Source organism: Vipera berus (genome assembly GCF_964194415.1).
Source record: "Vipera berus genome assembly, chromosome: 1".
NCBI lineage: Eukaryota > Metazoa > Chordata > Lepidosauria > Squamata > Viperidae > Vipera > Vipera berus.
Window position 1 is genome coordinate 67759780 of NC_138202.1, and position 19127 is coordinate 67778906.

Below are 19127 nucleotides of genomic sequence, written 5' to 3' on the forward strand. Positions count from 1 at the left end.
GCTTCTGCGGTTTCCCTGGTTACAGGGAGTTGCAGGAAGGCATGTGCCAAGTCTAGTTTGGCGAAAATGGAGCCGGACCCTATTTCCGATAGAACATCTCTTACTGACGGAACTGGGTACGCATGCGGGTTGAGTGCGCGGTTGAGGGTCGCTTTATAGTCTGCGCAGATTCTGACGTCACCATTGGGTTTGACAGGTGTCACTATGGGGGTTTCCCAAGTTCCGCTGTCAGTGGGTTCTAGGACTCCTAGTTTGAGCAAGCGGTCTAGTTCTTTGTCTATTTTTGGTTTTAGGGCGAAGGGAACTTTCCTGGCTTTTATTCTAACTGGTCCGACCTCTGGTTTGAACTTGAGGTCGATGGGGGGGCCATTGTATTTGCCCAGTGAGCCGTCAAACACATCCGCAAATTTTTTGCAGATAGTATCTAAAGAGTCGGTTTGGATGCGGTTTGTTCCCTCGAGGCGAATGCCTAATGCCTCAAACCAATCTAGTCCTATTAAACTAGTTCTTGGTTGCTTAGTTATTTGGGCTGTTAAGTGGCCTGAGAATTTTTTAAAATCGACTTTCAGGACGGCTTGTCCCCTTAAGTCTATTTGCGCCCCTTGAAAATCTGCCAGCAAGACCCTGGAGGGTTGGATAGGAATGTGGTGGTTTGTTTTGGTGGCTATCTTTTGGAGGGTGTCTCCTGACAGGATTGAAACGGAGGATCCTGAGTCGACCTCCATTTCACAGGGGATTCCCTGTATTTTGACCCACGTCCTAACTTTGGCTCTGGGGATGTTGTTAGCGGGGGTTTTAGTTAAGGAGCAAACGGACCCTATGACCTTTGGTTGAGGGCGGGGAGGGACTGTCCTACCTGCGGGGATCTCGTCAAGGTCGTGGAGGGTCTCCCGGTTTAGGCTGCGACATGCTGATCGGATGTGGCCGGTCTTGCCACAGCCGTGGCACTTTGCGTTCCTAAACCTGCAGGTGGCTCGGGCATGGCTTCCGCCGCAACTGGCACACTTTGCTCTGGCGTTGGTCTGCGGCTTCTTCGTGTTGGGGCCCGATTGTCGGTCTTGGTTGCGGCTCCTTTCCCGGCCGGCGGTCATCCGGTTGAAGCGGGAGAGGATCGCATCGACCCCGGATTCGGGCTCCGGCGGCCCCTGGCCGAGCTCCCTGGCCTGATGGACAGAGTTGCCCGGGTTTTCGCCAAACGGCTCGATTTCGTCGCGGTGGCTATCTTCGTATGCCATTATCTCCAGCGTGAGCTCTGCGAGGTCCATTGTGGGCTTCGCCACAAGTTTCCTCTGCAGGCGCGGGTTCTGGAGACCGGCGATAACTTGATCGCGGATCCGGTCCTCCAGGTCGGGGAAATGGCATTTGCGGGCGGCGTGCCTGACGGTCGCGATGAAAGCGGTGGTGGTTTCACCCGGCTGCTGCTTCCGTCGGGCGAACGAGAGCCGCCAATATAGTTCGGACCGCCTTGGCACGAAGTGTTTGCTGAGGCGGTCCGTGAGCTCGGCAAACGGAATGGTGGTGACCGGGTCCGGGCTGCAGAGGCCAACGGCGATATCGTACACCGCTGGCCCGCTCAGGCATAGGAGCGCGGCGGCCTTGTGGCGGTCCTCCGTGATCTTATTTACAAGGAGGTACCCCTCAACCTGGCCCAAATGCGACTCCCATCCTTCGGGGTGCCGGACGTCGAACTCCCTTATGTGTCCTAGGGCTGCCATTCCGGGTCCGCGGTACTTGGGCGCCTGGTAGGTTGGCTTGTCCGGTCAGTGACTTAGCAAGTGACTTCAGCGGTTGACCGGACAGCAACACTCCTGGCCCGTGGCTAGTACCGGGATCCCACCTTCGTCGCCAGGTGGTTTAGCGGCAGGAAGGACAAGGGAGACGCGTCTTCGTTAACAGGTTTATTTAGTCAGCCCGGACGACGGGAACGGTAAAACAGCATGCTTATATAGGTAGCTGTCTATCGGGACAGCAAATCAGCTGGGCGCATTTTCCCTCCAAAACAGGGGGCCAATCAGTCAGCTGTTAGGGCAGAAATTTCCCCAGCGACAGCGCTTAGCAGGTAACTAGGCAGGGAATCCTGTCAGCTGGTTTTGGCGGGCGGCCGGTGTTTGACAGCTTGTCGCCGCGACTGCGCATGCGCCAACTTTGACAGCTCGCGGCGGCCGCCGGGGGTTGCCGCGAGTTTGACAGATGAGTGGTGAATGCGCATGCGTCAGTATTTGACAGCTCGCGGCTGCCGCTGTGGGATAGCCGCGGTTTTGACAGTTCACGGCTGTGTGCGCATGCGCGGCGTTTGACAGCTGTCAAACGGCCGCGTGTGCTTGCGGGAGCGTCTGCGCATGTGTCAGATTTGACAGCTGTCAGTGCGGCCGCGTAAATGCGGCCTATGACAGCTGTCATTATGGTTTGCAGAACATTGCACAAACTAAACAAAATCCATAGGTGCATGTTCTTTCTTAACTTAGAAATTTAATTTTAATTTTAATTTAATAATATTTCTATACCGCCCTTCTCCCTGAGGACTCAGGGCGGTGTACAGGGCAAGAATAAAACACAGAAATTTACAAAAACTAAAAGATAATTAAATGCATGCCCGATTAAAATACAATTGGTACATAGTAAAAAGCCCCAATAAAAATAATAAAAAACCCCACCAATTCCCCCTCAGGCCAGGCCGGCTTGCTCGAACAAGTATGTTTTCAGATCGCGGCGAAAGGAGCGCAGATCGGGCGCCGTCCGGAGCTCAACCGGTAACTGGTTCCATAGCTCCGGGGCGCCCACAGAGAAGGATCTCCCCCTGGGGGCCACCAGTCGGCATTCTCTGACCGGTGGCACCCTGAGGAGGCCCTCTCTGTGGGAACGCACAGGGCGCAGGGAGCTTGATGCCGGCAGCAGATGTTCCCTGAGGTACTCCGGCCCCATGCCATGGAGGGCTTTAAACACCATTACTAGCACCTTGAATCTCCGGAAGTCCCAAGATTGCTTTTTTCAAAAGGCAAGTGGGCTTTCTTGTTTTTTTTTCCCCTTGAAGATATTTCATTTCTCATCCAAGAAGCTTCTTCAGTTCTGAATGAATGGTGAACTGAATATGGTGAATGATGAATTGCTTCTTGGATGAGAAGCGAAACATCTTCAAGGAAAAAAACAAGAAAAAGCATCTTTGGGACAACCATAATCTGGATGACTAAGAATCTCCCCACATATGCTCTGGAAGAGAGATGGTGATTAACTGAGGCAGTAAGCATGATGTGCATGTGTGCTCAACTTTCTTCTCTTAACGTTTCCCAGAAGTGAAGAAAGTATCCTATTAATTTCTGATTACAATCAATTATGCCTCTGAACATAAAAATTTCTCTAATTCTTCAGAAAACCTGAATCAGACTAGAACTGGGAGGGACCTTGCAGGTCTTCTAGTCCAACCCCCTCCTCAAGCATGAGAGCTTATACCATTTCAGAAAAGTGACTGTCCAGACTCTCTTTAAAAACCTCCAGTGATGAAGCACCCACAACTTCTGAAGGCAAGCTGTTCTATTGGTTGATTGTTCTCACTTTTAGGAAGTTTCTCCTTAATTCCAGGTTGCTTCTCTCCTTGATTAGTTTCCATCCATTGTTTCCTGTCCTGCCGTCTGGTGCTTTGGAAAACAAGTCGACCCCCTCCTCTTTGTGGCAACCTCTCAAATACTGGAATACTTCTGTCATGTCCCCCCAGCCCTTCTTTTCTCTAGACTAGTCAAACCCAAATCTTTCAACCCTTCTTGATATGTTTTAGTCTCCAGGCCTTTAATCATCTTAGTTGCTCTTTGTACTTTTTCCAAAGTCTTAACATCTTTTTTGTAATGTGGTGACCAAAACTGGATGCAGTATTCCAGGTGTGGCCTTACTAAGGCTTTATAAAGCGCTACTAATATTCACGTGATTTTGATTCTATGCCATTGTTTATACAACTAAGGATTGTATTAGCTTTTTTGGCTCTGCCACACACTGCTGGCTCATATTTAAGAGATCATCCACTAGGACTCCAAGGTCCCTCTCACAGTTAGTGTTTTTGAGTCAGGTTTCACCTAATCTGTACTTGTGCCTTTGGTTTTTTCCTGCCTGGGATTGTGGATGGGTAGGGTGGGAGTGAGGAAGAAGACAAATACTGTAGAATTCAGAAGACAGTCACAAACTAGATTGGCCAATGATCAAGGTCGTATGTTCACGAAAGAGTGAGGGTCTTGAAAAATGAAGCAGTGCATAAAGAGTAAAGCAGGAATAAGTCAGCTATTTTGCATAAGAAGACCACTTACTTGTGTGCAGTACTTGATCCTTTCCAGGATTGTAGAGAAATTTGGACGGTATTCAGGACTGTGCTGCCAGCATTGTGTCATGATCCGATAGCTTGGAGAAAAAATTAAAAAAAAAGAATAATTTCCCTCAAACAAATGAAGAGAGGAAGGTTTCCCCTTTATTAGAAAAGATGAGGTTTCAGCATCAGCAGGGACTTTAAATAAGGGTCCAGTGAAATAATGCTGGTCATGCCTTCAGGAGATCTCCCTCTGAGATGATTCACAAGCACTCGTGCCAGAAGCAAATATTCAGATAGGGACCATGTTCATAATTTTATGACAAAAAGTAGGGCCAGAAGTTTTTCAACCAGCTATAATAGGAGATCAGGCACCATCTTCCTTTTTTTTACTCTCTCCTTGCTCATTTCCTTAATGCTTTTAAAGAAAATATAAAGCTGATTTATTTGTCCCTCTCTGTCTCTGTCTCTCTGTCTCTCTGTCTCTCTCTCTCTCTCTCTCTCTCTCTCTCTCTCTCTGTGTGGTCTGCATAGTCTCCAATGTGGGTAGGAAGTAAGCACATCATTTATCTAAATCGGTATGGTTTTGATAATCCTAAACTTTAAAGAATGGCCAGCCATATTAAAAACAATCTTGAACTGTTTTCTGAATGTCCCCCTTTTTATTGAATAAAGCCATCATACTCACACAGGTCCAGGACAATTCTTGGGAGGGTCCATTCTTCCTCCACTGGTAACAAACTCTAATACTTCCTGGTTGGTTTTGCATGGATAAGGCATATAGCCCAAGGAGAAAATCTCCCAAAGCAGCACTCCAAAGGACCTAACGTGAATGAATTCAGAGTATATATCCTTTGGGTTATCACCCTCAAAGCTCTTTATCCCAGTCTCTTCCATTGATTCCCAACCACCCTCCCATTATTTATGGACAGAGAGCTAGCAAAATACTGTTTCCACCACAACAGTCCCAACCACTTCTGTTCATCTTGAAAAAGTGATTTAGCCTGTTGTTGTTGTTAGTTGCCAAGTCGTGTCTGACCTATCCCGACCCCATGGACAACATTCCTCCAGGCCTTCCTGTCCTCTACCATCTTCTGGAGTCCATTTAGGCTCACGCCTACTGCTTCAGTGACTCCATCCAGCCACCTCATTCTCTGTCGTCCCCTTCTTCTCTTGCCCTCAACCTTTCCCAGCATTAGGCTCTTCTCCAGTGAGTCCTTCCTTCTCATTAAGTGGCCAAAGTATTTGAGTTTTTGCTTCAGGATCTGGCCGCCTAAAGAGCAGTCAGGGTTGATCTCCTTGATTTAGCCTATCTAGTCCTATCTGCAGTTACTTGGGAATAAGTCTCCTGAATGCTTTAAATGGACTTCTCAGCAGTTATGAAGCCAATTACACAGGCCAAGTTTAAAACAAAGTTATTTACCAGGTGTCTGTCTTGGAAGTGAAGATGCCCTCCAAGAAAGCTTCTGGAGGCATCCACTTGACCGGAAGCATGGCTCGCCCACCTTTGCGATAATAGCTTGCCCTGGCCAAGTAAGAAAAAGAAGGGGCTTTGTAAGGGAACAAAAAGATCCACTCTTTCTTCCCTGCATGTTCTCTGCAAGTCTGCATTTCACACATGTAAGTCCGAACATCTATTCCTAAAATTAAACATTCAGTAGCATCAATAAATAAATCACCCATCATTCTACCTTCCTTCTTATTCCATGGATTGTTCCATAGATAATGTCTCCACTGCTGCATAATCAAGTAAAAGTGCTGTGGATTGCTCTCTCAATTCAATATTTTTAGACATGGATATGTTTTCTTCACACTGAGGTCAACTTTTAGTGATCTCTCTTCCCTTCTCCTTACCTGTAGATATCTCGGGCCATTCCAAAGTCACCGATTTTGGCTACTCGCCCAGGACCAGAACAAGTCAAAAGGCAATTCCTTGCAGCTATATCCCTTAAAAAAAAGTCACAAGTGTACAAGGTGGAAGTTAGTGATTTTAAAAGACTTCAGAATTAGATAATTGCTCACTTTTTACAAGAATGACTGGCTCTATTGTTCTCCTAACGCCTTATTACATTCAAACAGTCAAATACTGTTTCCCCTGAAAAGCCTGTTTCATAGGGTGCAAAATCCACCATAGAAATATAGTTTGCAATGTGACTAGTCTCAGCAATACATCCATTCTTCCTGATGCCAAAAAGTTAAGCAGGATTGGACTTAGTACAAGGAAAATCATTTCCATGTTGTTGCTGAGAAAACGACATGCTGTTGAGTTTGGTAATTAAATGTCTTCCAGAAACAACCAAGCTCAGAGAGTAGCAAGGATCCTTCATTTCAATCCTGAGCTACAAATATTCTCCTTTATTGGTACATGGTGTTCAGCTGGATCCAAGAGAAGTACTTTTAATGTGACATCTGAAGGAAATTACTAGATGCCAGAAATACTGTATGCAAAATGTTTCTGAAGATTTTCAGTCGACTGTGGAACTCAGTTTTGAAGACTCACTTTTAGCTTTCAAGAGATATATATACCCCTCATTAAACAAATTTTGCAGTTGCTCAGATATACTTTAGTCACTGCTTTAAGAACATTTTTAAAAACTGCTGAATAATTCAGAATCTTTATTCACCCCCCCATGGGTGATCTACTCACCTAATCCCAATAATTATAATCTCAAAACTGTCAGTATTAATAGCAAATACTGTGAGCATTTTTGTTTTTTAAAAAAGCTTGACAAATGCTCATTTTCTAAAGCTATATTGCAAAGGAAATTGGAAGGAAGGAAAACAGGATTAATATGAAATTGCTTCATTTCATTACAAGTCTGACCCCCTGCTTATGACAGATGCCTCAGGTAATGGAGAGAAAAGCTTGGACCTTCTTTGCCATCCTGTGATAAATCAGTCAAAACATGGCCAATACAGATTTTATAATTTAAAGCAGAGATGGGTAACATGTATTCCTCCAGATACCATGAAATTCCAACACATGTCAGCCCCATCCAACATACAGAACACTGAAGAAGGACACCAAGTATAGTCTAACAATATTTCTAAACATGCCTTGCTAGTTGTAAGTTTTGGGAGGGAAAAATTTTCTATAAGGCCCCACATTGCAAAAATCTGTCATCTCCAAATACAGGAGTGTAGTCAATTCAGTATTACTACCTTTATCATATTTATAGACAACCTCTTTATAGCTGCATTACTGGGATGTGGCTCACACTTTGTACATTGCGGATAGCTAGTAATTTCCTTCAGATGTCACATTAAAACACTTCCCTTCCATATCACTGCTAAATTTTCTCAGCAGTAATATGAAAGCGGTTTGCCTTGTACTAAATCCAATTCTGCTTAGCTTTGTGGAAGGGAGAGATGCCAACTTGGTCAACACTGCCATCTAGTGGAAATCTGGAAGATTGAAGGTAGCATCTAGCAGATATATAGCAGATAAGATAGCATATATATATACAGGTGAAATTTTACAGGTGAAATTCGAAAAATTAGAATATCGTGCAAAAGTTCATTTATTTCAGTAATGCAACTTAAAAGGGGAAACTAATATGTGAGATAGACTCATTACATGCAAAGCAAGATAGTTCAAGCCGTGATTTGTCACAATTGTGATGATTATGGCGTACAGCTCATGAAAACCCCAAATCCACAATCTCAGAAAATTAGAATATTGTGAAAAGATGCAATATTCTAGGCTCAAAGTGTCCCACTCTAATCAGCTAATTAAGCCATAACACCTGCAAAGGGTTCCTGAGCCTTTAAATGGTCTCTCAGTCTGGTTCAGTAGGAATCACAATCATGGGGAAGACTGCTGACCTGACAGTTGTGCAGAAAACCATCATTGACACCCTCCATAAGGAGGGAAAGCCTCAAAAGGTAATTGCAAAAGAAGTTGGATGTTCCCCAAGTGCTGTATCAAAGCACATTAATAGAAAGTTATGTGGAAGGGAAAAGTGTGGAAGAAAAAGGTGCACAAGCAGCAGGGATGACCGCAGCCTGGAGAGGATTGTCAGGAAAAGGCCATTCAAAAGTGTTGGGGACTTTCACAAGGAGTGGACTGAGGCTGGAGTCAGTGCATCAAGAGCCACCACACACAGACGGATCCTGGACATGGGCTTCAAATGTCGTATTCCTCTTGTCAAGCCGCTCCTGAACAACAAACAACGTCAGAAGCGTCTTACCTGGGCTAAAGAAAAACAGACCTGGTCTGTTGCTCAGTGGTCCAAAGTCCTCTTTTCTGATGAGAGCAACTTTTGCATCTCATTTGGAAACCGAGGACCCAGAGTCTGGAGGAAGAATGGAGAGGCACACACTGTAAGATGCTTGAAGTCCAGTGTGAAGTTTCCACAGTCTGTGTTGATTTGGGGAGCCATGTCATTTGCTGGTGTTGGTCCACTGTGCTTCATTAGGTCCAGGGTCAACGCAGCCGTCTACCAGGAGATTTTGGAGCACTTCATGCTTCCTTTCGCAGACGAGCTTTATGGGGATGCTGACTTCATTTTCCAGTAGGACTTGGCACCTGCCCACACTGCCAAAAGCACCAAAACCTGGTTCAATGACCGTGGGATTACTGTGCTTGATTGGCCAGCAAACTCGCCTGACCTGAACCCCATAGAGAATCTATGGGGCATTGCCAAGAGAAAGATGAGAGACATGAGACCGAACAATGCAGAAGAGCTGAAGGCCGCTATTGAAGCATCCTGGTCTTCCATAACACCTCAGCAGTGCCATAGGCTGATAGCTTCCATGCCACGCTGCATTGAGGCAGTAATTGCTGCGAAAGGGGCCCAAACCAAGTACTGAGTACATATGCATGCTTATACTTTTCAGAGGTCCGATATTGTTCTATGTACACTCCTTGTTTTATTGATTGCATGTAATATTCTAATTTTCTGAGATTGTGGATTTGGGGTTTTCATGAGCTGTACGCCATAATCATCACAATTATGACAAATCACGGCTTGAACTATCTTGCTTTGCATGTAATGAGTCTATCTCATATATTAGTTTCCCCTTTTAAGTTGCATTACTGAAATAAATGAACTTGTGCACAATATTCTAATTTTATATATTTCATACAAAAAATGAAAGTATAAAGACTGTATTTGGCTTTTTGACATAAGTTTTAGTTTATTATTTTGTATAATTTACGTTACATCATTATTTTATATTAGATATGTTGTATTATTATATTTTTAAATATTGCTCTTTGACAGTAAATAAAGACATATAGATCACACTGTGATTACATAAGTTACTTAAAAGAGCACTGAGCAAGGCCACCACAGGTAGCTGCTGTTAGTTTCAATGAGAATTCTGCTTGAGATTTTTAGAAATTCATGATTCTTCAAGTCATAACTTGTTCCATGGAACAAAGTTTTTATCTGTTTTGAAGCAGATCTGCCAGAAACACTTTGGATGTCTCCAAAAGTACTCATCCCAATATTAGTACACAGTAAACAGCTATTCCGTCTTACTGTCCTTCTGGATGCTTGTGTAAAAGAAAAAGGGAAAAGACAGATGAAGTGTAGGAAGGCACTGGGCGATTACTAATGAAGGAATTCCTGAGTGAAACAGCACAATAGCAGCACGATCAGCAAATGCTCTAATCCAGGGGTGTCAAATTCAATTTCATTGAGGGCCGCATCAGCATTGCGGTTGCCCTCAGGGGGCCGGGTGGGTGTGGCCTGGGTGGGAGTGGCTAAAGTGCATATGGCCTACTGTGTGGGTGTGGCCAACTCTACATTGTTCGCATCAAGGGTGCCTATGGGGGCCTGGTCAGGAGTGGGACAGATCTGAGGGTCTCTGGCAGAAGGAGGGTCTCTGGGCCAGGGCCAAGGGAGTGGGGGCCGTTCCCTCACTGTTTCCAGGATGGCTTTGCGGGCCACATGAAACCACTTCGTGGGCCGGATCTGGCCCCCGGGCCTTGTGTTTGACATGTCTGCTCTAATCACAAGTTTCCATAGTTCTGTCATAAGAAATTGGAAGCAAAAGATTTTTTTTTCAAGTGACACAACTTGGGCAATGTAACCTTATGCAGGACCACTGATTTGTTTTCAAGAAAGATATCCATGGGAACCCAACAAAGGAAAAAGCACGTCTCAATCATTATGTGAAAGAACTTTACTTACCGGTGAATGAAGTGGTTCTCCTCAAGATATTTGCAACCGCAAGCAATGTCCCTGGCAATATTGAGCAAGTCCAGCATCGTTAAAGCAGATGGCTGATTCTGTACGGCATGCCATTATGAGAGAGAAAGAGGAAGGCAAAGAAAATTAAATTCAGAAGGTCCTTGTTTAGCAACTGCCTCATTTAGTAACCATTCACAGTTACAATGATCATTGAGCCAGTTAATTTCACAACCAATCCTTGAATTCATAAATTTAAAGCAAAAGTAAGTTGAAGTAAGAACTTAAGCACAATTGCAGTTTCAATTTAGCTACCACCTTTGTTTAATGACTGAGTTGCCAGTCCCAGTTGTGGTCACTAAATGAGGACCACTTGCCAATCAAGAGTGGAAGTGAGATAAAGAACTATTTACATTGTTTAATTCGATCCTGTGACCCCGGATGAGGTGGACAGGATCATGAGGAGACTGAGTTCCACCACGTGTTTATTGGACCCGTGCCCCTCCTGGCTTGTGTATGCAGCTCGGGAGGAGACATGAGGCTGGTTCCAGGCAGTAATAACTGCTTCTTTGAGGGAGGGTACCTTCCCTGCCGCCTTGAAGGAGGCGGTGGTGAGGCCCCTCCTCAAGAAGCCTGCCCTGGACCCGGCTATTTTGAACAACTATCGTCCGGTCTCCAACCTTCACTTTCTTGCGAAGGTTGTTGAGAGCGTGGTGGCGCATCAGCTTCCTCTGTTCCTGGAGGAAACTGATTATCTTGACCCGTACCAATCGGGCTTTAGGCCTGGGTACAGCACGGAGACGGCATTGGTCGCGCTGGTGAATGATCTCTGCTGGGCTCGGGACAGGGGTTGTTCCTCTGTCCTAGTCCTATTAGACCTCTCAGCGGCTTTTGATACCATCAACCATGGTATCCTACTGCAGCATCTCAGGGGGTTGGGAGTGGGAGGCACTGTTTTACAGTGGTTCTCCTCCTACCTCCTGGGCCGCTTGCAGTCGGTGTTGACGGGAGGGCAGAGGTCTGCCCCGAGGCCTCTCGTTTGTGGAGTTCCTCAGGAGTCGGTCCTCTCTCCCCTCTTGTTCAACATCTATATGAAGCCGCTGGGTGAGCTCATTCGTGGTTTCGGGGTGGGGTATCATCAGTATGCTGATGATACCCAGCTTTTTCTTTCCACCCCAAACCAACCAAGTGATGCCCTCGACGTGATGTCCCGTTGCCTGGAGGCAGTCCGGGTTTGGATGGGGAGAAACAGGCTTCGACTCAATCCCGCCAAGACTGAGTGGCTGTGCATACCGGCATCTCAGATTAACCAGTCTTTTCCATCGCTAACTATGGGGGGTGAGGTGTTATCCCCCGTTGATAGGGCCCACAACTTGGGTGTCCTCCAGGACTCACGGCTCAGTTTGGAAGATCATATAGGAGCCGTGGCCAGGGGGGCTTTTGCCCAGGTTCACCTGGTGCGCCAGTTGCAGCCCTATCTGGACCGAGATGCCCTACGCACAGTCACTCATGCACTCGTGACCTCCCGGATAGACTACTGCAATGCTCTCTACATGGGGCTGCCCTTGAGGACCACACGGAGGCTTCAGCTGGTGCAGAATGCAGCCGCGTGAGTTGTGATGGGAGTCTCCCGATACTCCCGTGTAACACCTCTTTTCCGCGAGCTGCATTGGCTTCCAGTTGCCCGTGTGAGATTCAAGGTGCTGGTGATGACCTATAAAGCCCTAAATGGCATGGGTCCAGATTATCTCAGAGAGCACCTGCTGCCAGCATCAACTTCCCATCGTCCTGTGTGCTCCCACAGGGAGGGCCTCCTCAGGGTCCCACTGGTCAAGGATTGCCGACAGGCGATCCCCAGGGGGAGGGCGTTCTCTGTGGGTGCGCCTACCCTATGGAATCAACTGCCAACAGAACTCCGGATTGCCCCTGACCTTCGTTCGTTTCGCTGGGACCTAAAAACCTGGCTTTTTGAGTTAGCTGGCCTGGACTGAGGGGTTTTAAGGTTTTTAAATTCTAATTTTAAATTTTGGGGCTATTGATTTAACTTTATTTTAATTTTTATATTGTATTGTTTTAATTTTGCCCTGTAAACTGCCCTGAGTCCTTCGGGAAAAAGGCGGTATCTAAATTGAATTAAATAAATAAATAAATAAATAAATAATTGTGCCCAGGACCTTTTTGAAGTGTCAACCTCTCCTGCTTCAGAAATTGAAGAGAGTTAGGGAAACATTGACCTTGCTTACAAATGTCAGGTACAGCGATCTATTTCAGCTCAGAATTGATGTCCCTTTCAGATGGAAGCATAGTTTGTTTCTCTCCCATTTGAAGGAATGAATAAAAAGAGAGGGAACGGAACCAAATTAAAAGGGGGAAAGCTGTCTCTCTTACTCTCTTCTCACTATGCCTTCGGCCCTGCCAGCTCACGTCAAGAAAGATGGCGCTTTCCAGAAAAAAATAAAATAAACATCTCTTCTGTTATTTTTTCTGAAGCACTACATGCTTATTATACACCAATATCCTGGGGTGTGTGTTTCAAGTAAGAGGGAAATGTGACTTTTGAAGTTTCTCTTTTCTGGCTCAGAGGGTCTAATGCCAATCCCACAAAGTTTGTTATACATGTAGAAAGTCAGCTAGGATTGTGCAGCATGCCAACCCATGGCAAGAGATAATTTTAGAACAACATGGCAATCTTCTTGATGATTAGAAAAAAATAGGTTATAGAGAGAAGGAAAATATGAGGAAATGTTGGACAAAATGGTTTGATTAGAGTTTTGTGTATAACTGCCAAGGAGGATAGGAAGCCACACACACACACATATATATATACTTCATGTTTCCTGGTTTTTATATTCTTTTTCTTTTTTCTACCTTTTCTATTCTATTCTTTTCCTCACATTTACTTTACCAATGTTTTTCTTTCTTCTTTCTTTGAATGTAGTTCTTATTATCTATATAAAATCTTTTATTTTTTTTAAAATAACAGAACAGTATATCAATCTTTATACCTAAGAGAGTGAAGGATGCAAGCACTAAAGAATCACTGTGCAGCAAGATAGGTGGCTAATAAACTTTACAAATAAATAAATAAAAAGACAAATGTAAAACTGAAGTACATTTTTAATCCCTGCTCTGAAATCTCAGTTTGCCTGACCACACTTGAAACCTGGTTAGAAAGGGCAACCCACACTTCCAGACTCAACCAGGTCTTTATAATACATGCATAAATACCTTACATACTTGCAGATAATCCCATCTGTGGCTAAAATGAACTCAATGTTGGGGGTGAATTCTGAGGGATTCCTGGTGCTCTCTGAGCTTGGTGATTTTCTTGCAGACATTTCATTATCCAAACTAGGTAACATCATCAGTGCTAGTCAGTGCAGTGGTCTAGTACTGAGGATGTTGCCTCATTTGGGTAATGAAACATCTGCAAGAAAACAACCAAGCTCAGAAAGCACCAGGGACCCCTCATTTCAACCCTGAGTTACAAATATTCTCCTTTATTGGGATGTATTCTGGTAACTAAAATTCTTGACTTATCCATGAGTACAGGCAGTACTTGTTAAATGACCACAACTGGGACTGGCAACTTCATTGTTAAATGAAACTGTCACTAAGTGAAACTGTAATGTATTGGCCATTTTTCTGTGTAAAATCATTTGCTTAATGTCTGATCACTTATTTAATGTCTGACCAACTTTTGTCTGTGTTATGTAACGGTTGCTGTACTGAGCCAGACTTGCTGTCTCCAGGCTGATAATGAGGTTTTGGGTGGGAAACTGCTACTTTAAACCTATTGGTTCTGCCTAGAGGCCAACTGTATAAATAGCTGAGCAGCAGCTATTAGCTTGCTTCTGTTCTGAGTTAATAAACTTGTTTGCTGTTTCAACACCTCGTCTCGCTTAATGCCGAAAGAACCGAAGAGATAACAGAAACAATGACTATGCTTATCATCTTACATCAGCTTTCTTTTGCTTTACAGACCTACGAAGTGTGAAAATGTAAAGATTGGTCATAAAGTTACTTTTTCATCACCATCATAACTGCAAATGATCACTAAACCTGCATATATGGCAGCTCCTTTATTCAAGCTGTGCAATAGTGTGAAAATAATTCCTGTTTCGACAGCTCATTGGATGCCAGAGCAGGAGAAGGTTGGGAAAAGGAAGAACTGACTCACCTCCCGAGGCCGATTCTGCCGTAGGAAGCTCTTCATATCTCCTCCAGTCATCAGCTCCAAAAGGATAAAACGAGGCAACGTTTGCAGGCTCACCCCAATGCATTGCACTATATTCTGGTGACTGAACTTACTTCAGATTAGCCACCACACAGCAGCAAAGCAGAGGAGGGGAAAAAATAATATTGGTCTTTGATAGCAACTAATTTAATATCTCATTAAATTCTGATTAATTGTAACTCTATACAGTGAATGATTTTAGACCCAGAAGGCTTATAGACAATGATTAATTATATAAGAGGGTTAATTTTGAGTAGAACATTGATTCTTGCATATGTTAAATTTTCCAGCTTTTTTCTTGTAATCCATGGAGTTCACCAACACTCCATTCTTAAAATCTGGCAACAAATTATGGCAATAGAAGTCTTGACTGTTTCCAGAAACATAACCAGTCAAATGGGAGCACTAAAGCTGTGATAAACTTTGGACACTTATTTTACTAAAATAAAATCCTAGTTTTCCAAAAAGCAGACTCAGGTTGCAGCTGGGCCATTCTACATCCTTGGCATGTCCTCTATGCCGTTCAGTGACAAGGAAAATGTAGACAACTGCTTGGTGCAAAAATATAGCCTGAACCTGTTCTAAACTATTATGGAAACTTCTCTCTCCATAGTACCTTCCCTGTCTTTAAAATGGCAAACGGGAGAACATATGGTAATTATTAGGTGCAAAAATATGTGACTGATCTTATCTATGTGCTTGAGAGTATAACTTAGCTAAAAAGCAATCTCATTCCTCATTGCAGAATGGCACAGCAGTTATGTTATTTGGACCAGGGAGACTCGGATTAAACCCTCTTCAACCATGGAACTCATTGGTTGACTTTGGGCCAATCCCATTTTCTCTCAGTTCACTTTCCCTCTCAAGGTTACTATGGGGATAAAATGAGGGATGATTACCATGTAAATCACTTAGATGTATCAAAGAAACTGTTGCTATGAATATGATAAATAAATGAGACTCCAAAAATAATGCTGTTGAAATTGAAATGGAACAATCTCTGCCAAAAGGACTAGATTTAAGCTTCTCCCAATTGCCATGATGCTGATACCTTGTTAGCCCACCCCAGCTTCCCGTATCCCCAGGATTGCAGTTGATAACAGGAAAAAGCAGATATGCTTTCCATACTTAGATGGAAAATGTTTGTATCATCACATTCTTAAAAATAATGATTCCAAGATGGATGCCATCTGTACATATGTATAATTAGGTTTCCCAGTGAAGAAATGCTGATGTCAGTACATAAGGCATGAACTGTTGATATGATTTGGTCTCTCATTACAATCCACAGTGTTAAATTGCTAGTAAACCTCTTGTAGAGAAATAATACCACTGAGGAAAGAACAGGACTTAACACTCTTTGAAATTCAACCAAAGTTTAAAATAAATTTTAAAGCCTTTTCCTTCTGTGTAAATAAATTTGCAGATGAAACCACATTGGCTACAGTATATTTAACTTATCCATGGCAAAACAGTCATTTCATGACATTAAATGGCACACATAAACAGACGGTTCTGGGCAACCAACTCATTATTGCTGTTTGGACAATCAATGTATTTAATGTTTTGTTTGTTTTGGCCTTCAGACCAGGATTCTTATGAATTCTGGGTGTGGAGAGCCTTAAATACTTTTCCTATGTTGTAAAAAGTAAAAACATACATCCCTCAACTGAGGCTTGAAACATAAATACTTATAATTCAATTCTTTAAATAATTAAAGTATAATTTATAATTAATCAAAACAATTCTCCCTGCTTCTTGTTCCAAAAGGATTAAATTATTTTTTGAAGTTCTCTCCTACAAAGAGGCAATAGTTACCCAACTGAAAGGATGTCCATGAATATATAAAAATCTCATATATTTATCAATAATTAGAATTGTGACATAGCTGAACTGTTTTATTGGTTATTTACTAATATTTGAATTTTTTTAATAAATGTTTTATTAATTTTCTATTTTCACAAACAAGTGCTCAATAGACAACATGATGACTGAGTCCATTAGTGATTCTGTGGTACATATAAGCTTCTTCCAACTAAGTCCAATATTACACCCGCCAGCACATCCTCTCTTCTTCTGGTAATAACCATTTTTACACACTAAGCAAATACAATTCTTATTGTTAGTAAACATACAATTGCATATCAACATTTGTTAAAATTTTCTAATAATATCAATAATAACAGTTTAAAATATCTTTTCTAGCCAAAGGATATCTTAATTGCATTTGTACTCAATTTCCACTTATTTAATTCATATCCTATTTTCCCTTTTTTCAATTTTAATTTCCCATCCATGTTCAAAATATCCAATCATTTATAATTTCAAAACAAGTTATATTTGGGCAACCAAAAGCATCCCTTATTCAAAGTTCTTAACATATTCTTATTTCCCTTTTCATACCAAGATATAATATTCTGATTACAAATCCTAACTATCTAGTTATAATAATACTTCTATTTCTAACAATCTATTCTTAACCATATTCAAACCTCTAATTAATAATATAGCATCCTCTCTAATAGGTTAAATCTTCTGTTTCCTTCAATATTACTCTAGCTTTCTTTCTTTGCCAATTAACTTTTCAAGTCAGTGCTTTTGGATCATCAAATAGTTCTTATTCTGTATATTATTTGAAACAAGGGTTAAAGTGTTTTTGGAAGAGCTAGCCTGTTGATATTCATTAAACCATCTCCCTCCTTCTCCAGTTCCCCACAGTTGTCTTAACGACTTTATCTTCCATTCCATTAGCTCTCCTTCCTTGTCATCCAGTATGTTCTGATGTTGGTTTATAAAATGTCTTTTTCGTTTCCAATATTATCATTGTGTCTTCTGAGTTTTCATTTATCTGACTCTGGTCATTAGTTTCTTCCTTTAGATTCTAAATGTTTGTGAGCACTCTCTAGTTCTCCTTCTATTTTCTGGGTTGCTTGTTCCTTGTCTGTAGTTGTTTTTTGAGTTTGTAGATTTAAATTAGAAAATTGTTCTTTTATTGCCTTTGCATTATTTTTAACCTGCTCACAAGCTAAAATAATTGTTTTTTGTATTAATTTCAACATGGAGAGAATTTCTTTCCATATTTCATCAGTAATTTCTTGGTGATATGGCAAGTTAAGGCTACTGGGAACAGATGTTAGACAGTGTTTTACTATTTAAAGCTGAGTATGAAACATCCATTTTTTTTGTAAGTAGCCTTTATAGATTTATCCAACCATCCATTCCTGAATCTCCCCTAAGCAGATATAAGTAAATTCAAATTTTTCTGTCCAGTAAGAAATATATCCTTTCTATCCAGAGGGGAAAAAAAGAACCATTGAAGGTTGTTTAACAATCAAGATTTATAATCCAAAGTGTTCCATATGTTTCTTCTACAAGAAAATAAATCTACAATATAGTTCTGAAAGTCAGTATTTATGTTCAAAATTCAGACAGGCCAAATTTAGAATATTTGTTATCAACTCTGCCACACAGATAAGCAGTCCCCAAGCCTGTTCCTTTTTTCTCAGCTGCAATTCTCAATAGTAAAAGCTTCGAAGGCCAGACAAAGTTTTATATAGTTCTCGACTTCAAGCCAGGTTTCTTTTAAGCATAAATAAGTTGTAGTGCCATAATTCACCAGTAGATGTCATCAACGCTTCTTTCCAGTTTTTAGATCCAAAACTTATATTGTAAACTTTTCAAGTCTTTTTTTTAAAAAGGTCTTAAAAACACTTTTAGCCCACAAATTTTCAACCTGTATGTATATATTAATTCCAAATAAGTCTTATAGGTTTCACCATTTTCCCCAAGTAATTAATTCGCCGCTTTTCTTTTCTGAGGGAATGGGGTGGAAATTTCCTTTCCCTCTTTCATTGGGGGGAGTGCTTTGGGCAGAATTTCAGGAAGAGGTCTTAAAATCATAAAGAAAGGATCAGGTCTCACCCAGTTTCATCTACGTTGCTGTAAAGTTGCTTGGTAGTGCTTGTTGACTTCCATTGTCAGCAACTTCGGACTGGCTACACGAATGCAGCCAGTCTTTCCCCCACTGGTTTGGAGAGCTTCCTCAAATCAAACGGGAGGGCTGCTACCCCCCTGAGATCAACGAGAGTCCCCTCCTTGCTTGCCGCCTCTACAGGGTGACTTTCGACCCTTTCCAGGGTCAAAAATAATTGTGTCTTTAACTGAAGGACTTAGCCAAAAAGGATTTCAGGAGACTATAGTTTAGCAAATGGTTGCAGAGGTCTTAGAGTTGGCTGAATTTCCTCTTAGGGCTTGTCCACAATCTCTCCAATTTCAGTTTGAAGTTCTTGAAGGACACCTCCATATCATGCAGCTTTTTCTCATCTCCAATCCTTAGCTAATGTGTTTTTTTCTGAAAATGGAGCCTTCCGATCTGCAGGATGTACTGTATAGTGATTCAGCTGCAATTGACCTGACAATGCAATACCAAGTGGGATCTGCTCAGCTCCTATAAGACACACTCCATCCC

The 19127-nt window shown here is 42.4% G+C and overlaps 1 protein-coding gene across 1 annotated transcript in view; it reads right to left on the bottom strand.

The window, feature by feature from the left end:
• The window catches only part of LTK (leukocyte receptor tyrosine kinase), a gene marked incomplete at both ends in the record, with an annotated part of 140197 nt that overhangs the window by 3779 nt on the left and 117291 nt on the right, over positions 1-19127 (bottom strand). The window contains 6 exons of the mRNA XM_081341750.1: positions 4290-4380; positions 4974-5108; positions 5709-5810; positions 6140-6232; positions 10426-10523; positions 14603-14732. Of these exons, the coding sequence (XP_081197876.1) occupies positions 4290-4380; positions 4974-5108; positions 5709-5810; positions 6140-6232; positions 10426-10523; positions 14603-14732 (649 nt within the window). The remainder of the gene's footprint in view (positions 1-4289; positions 4381-4973; positions 5109-5708; positions 5811-6139; positions 6233-10425; positions 10524-14602; positions 14733-19127) is intronic.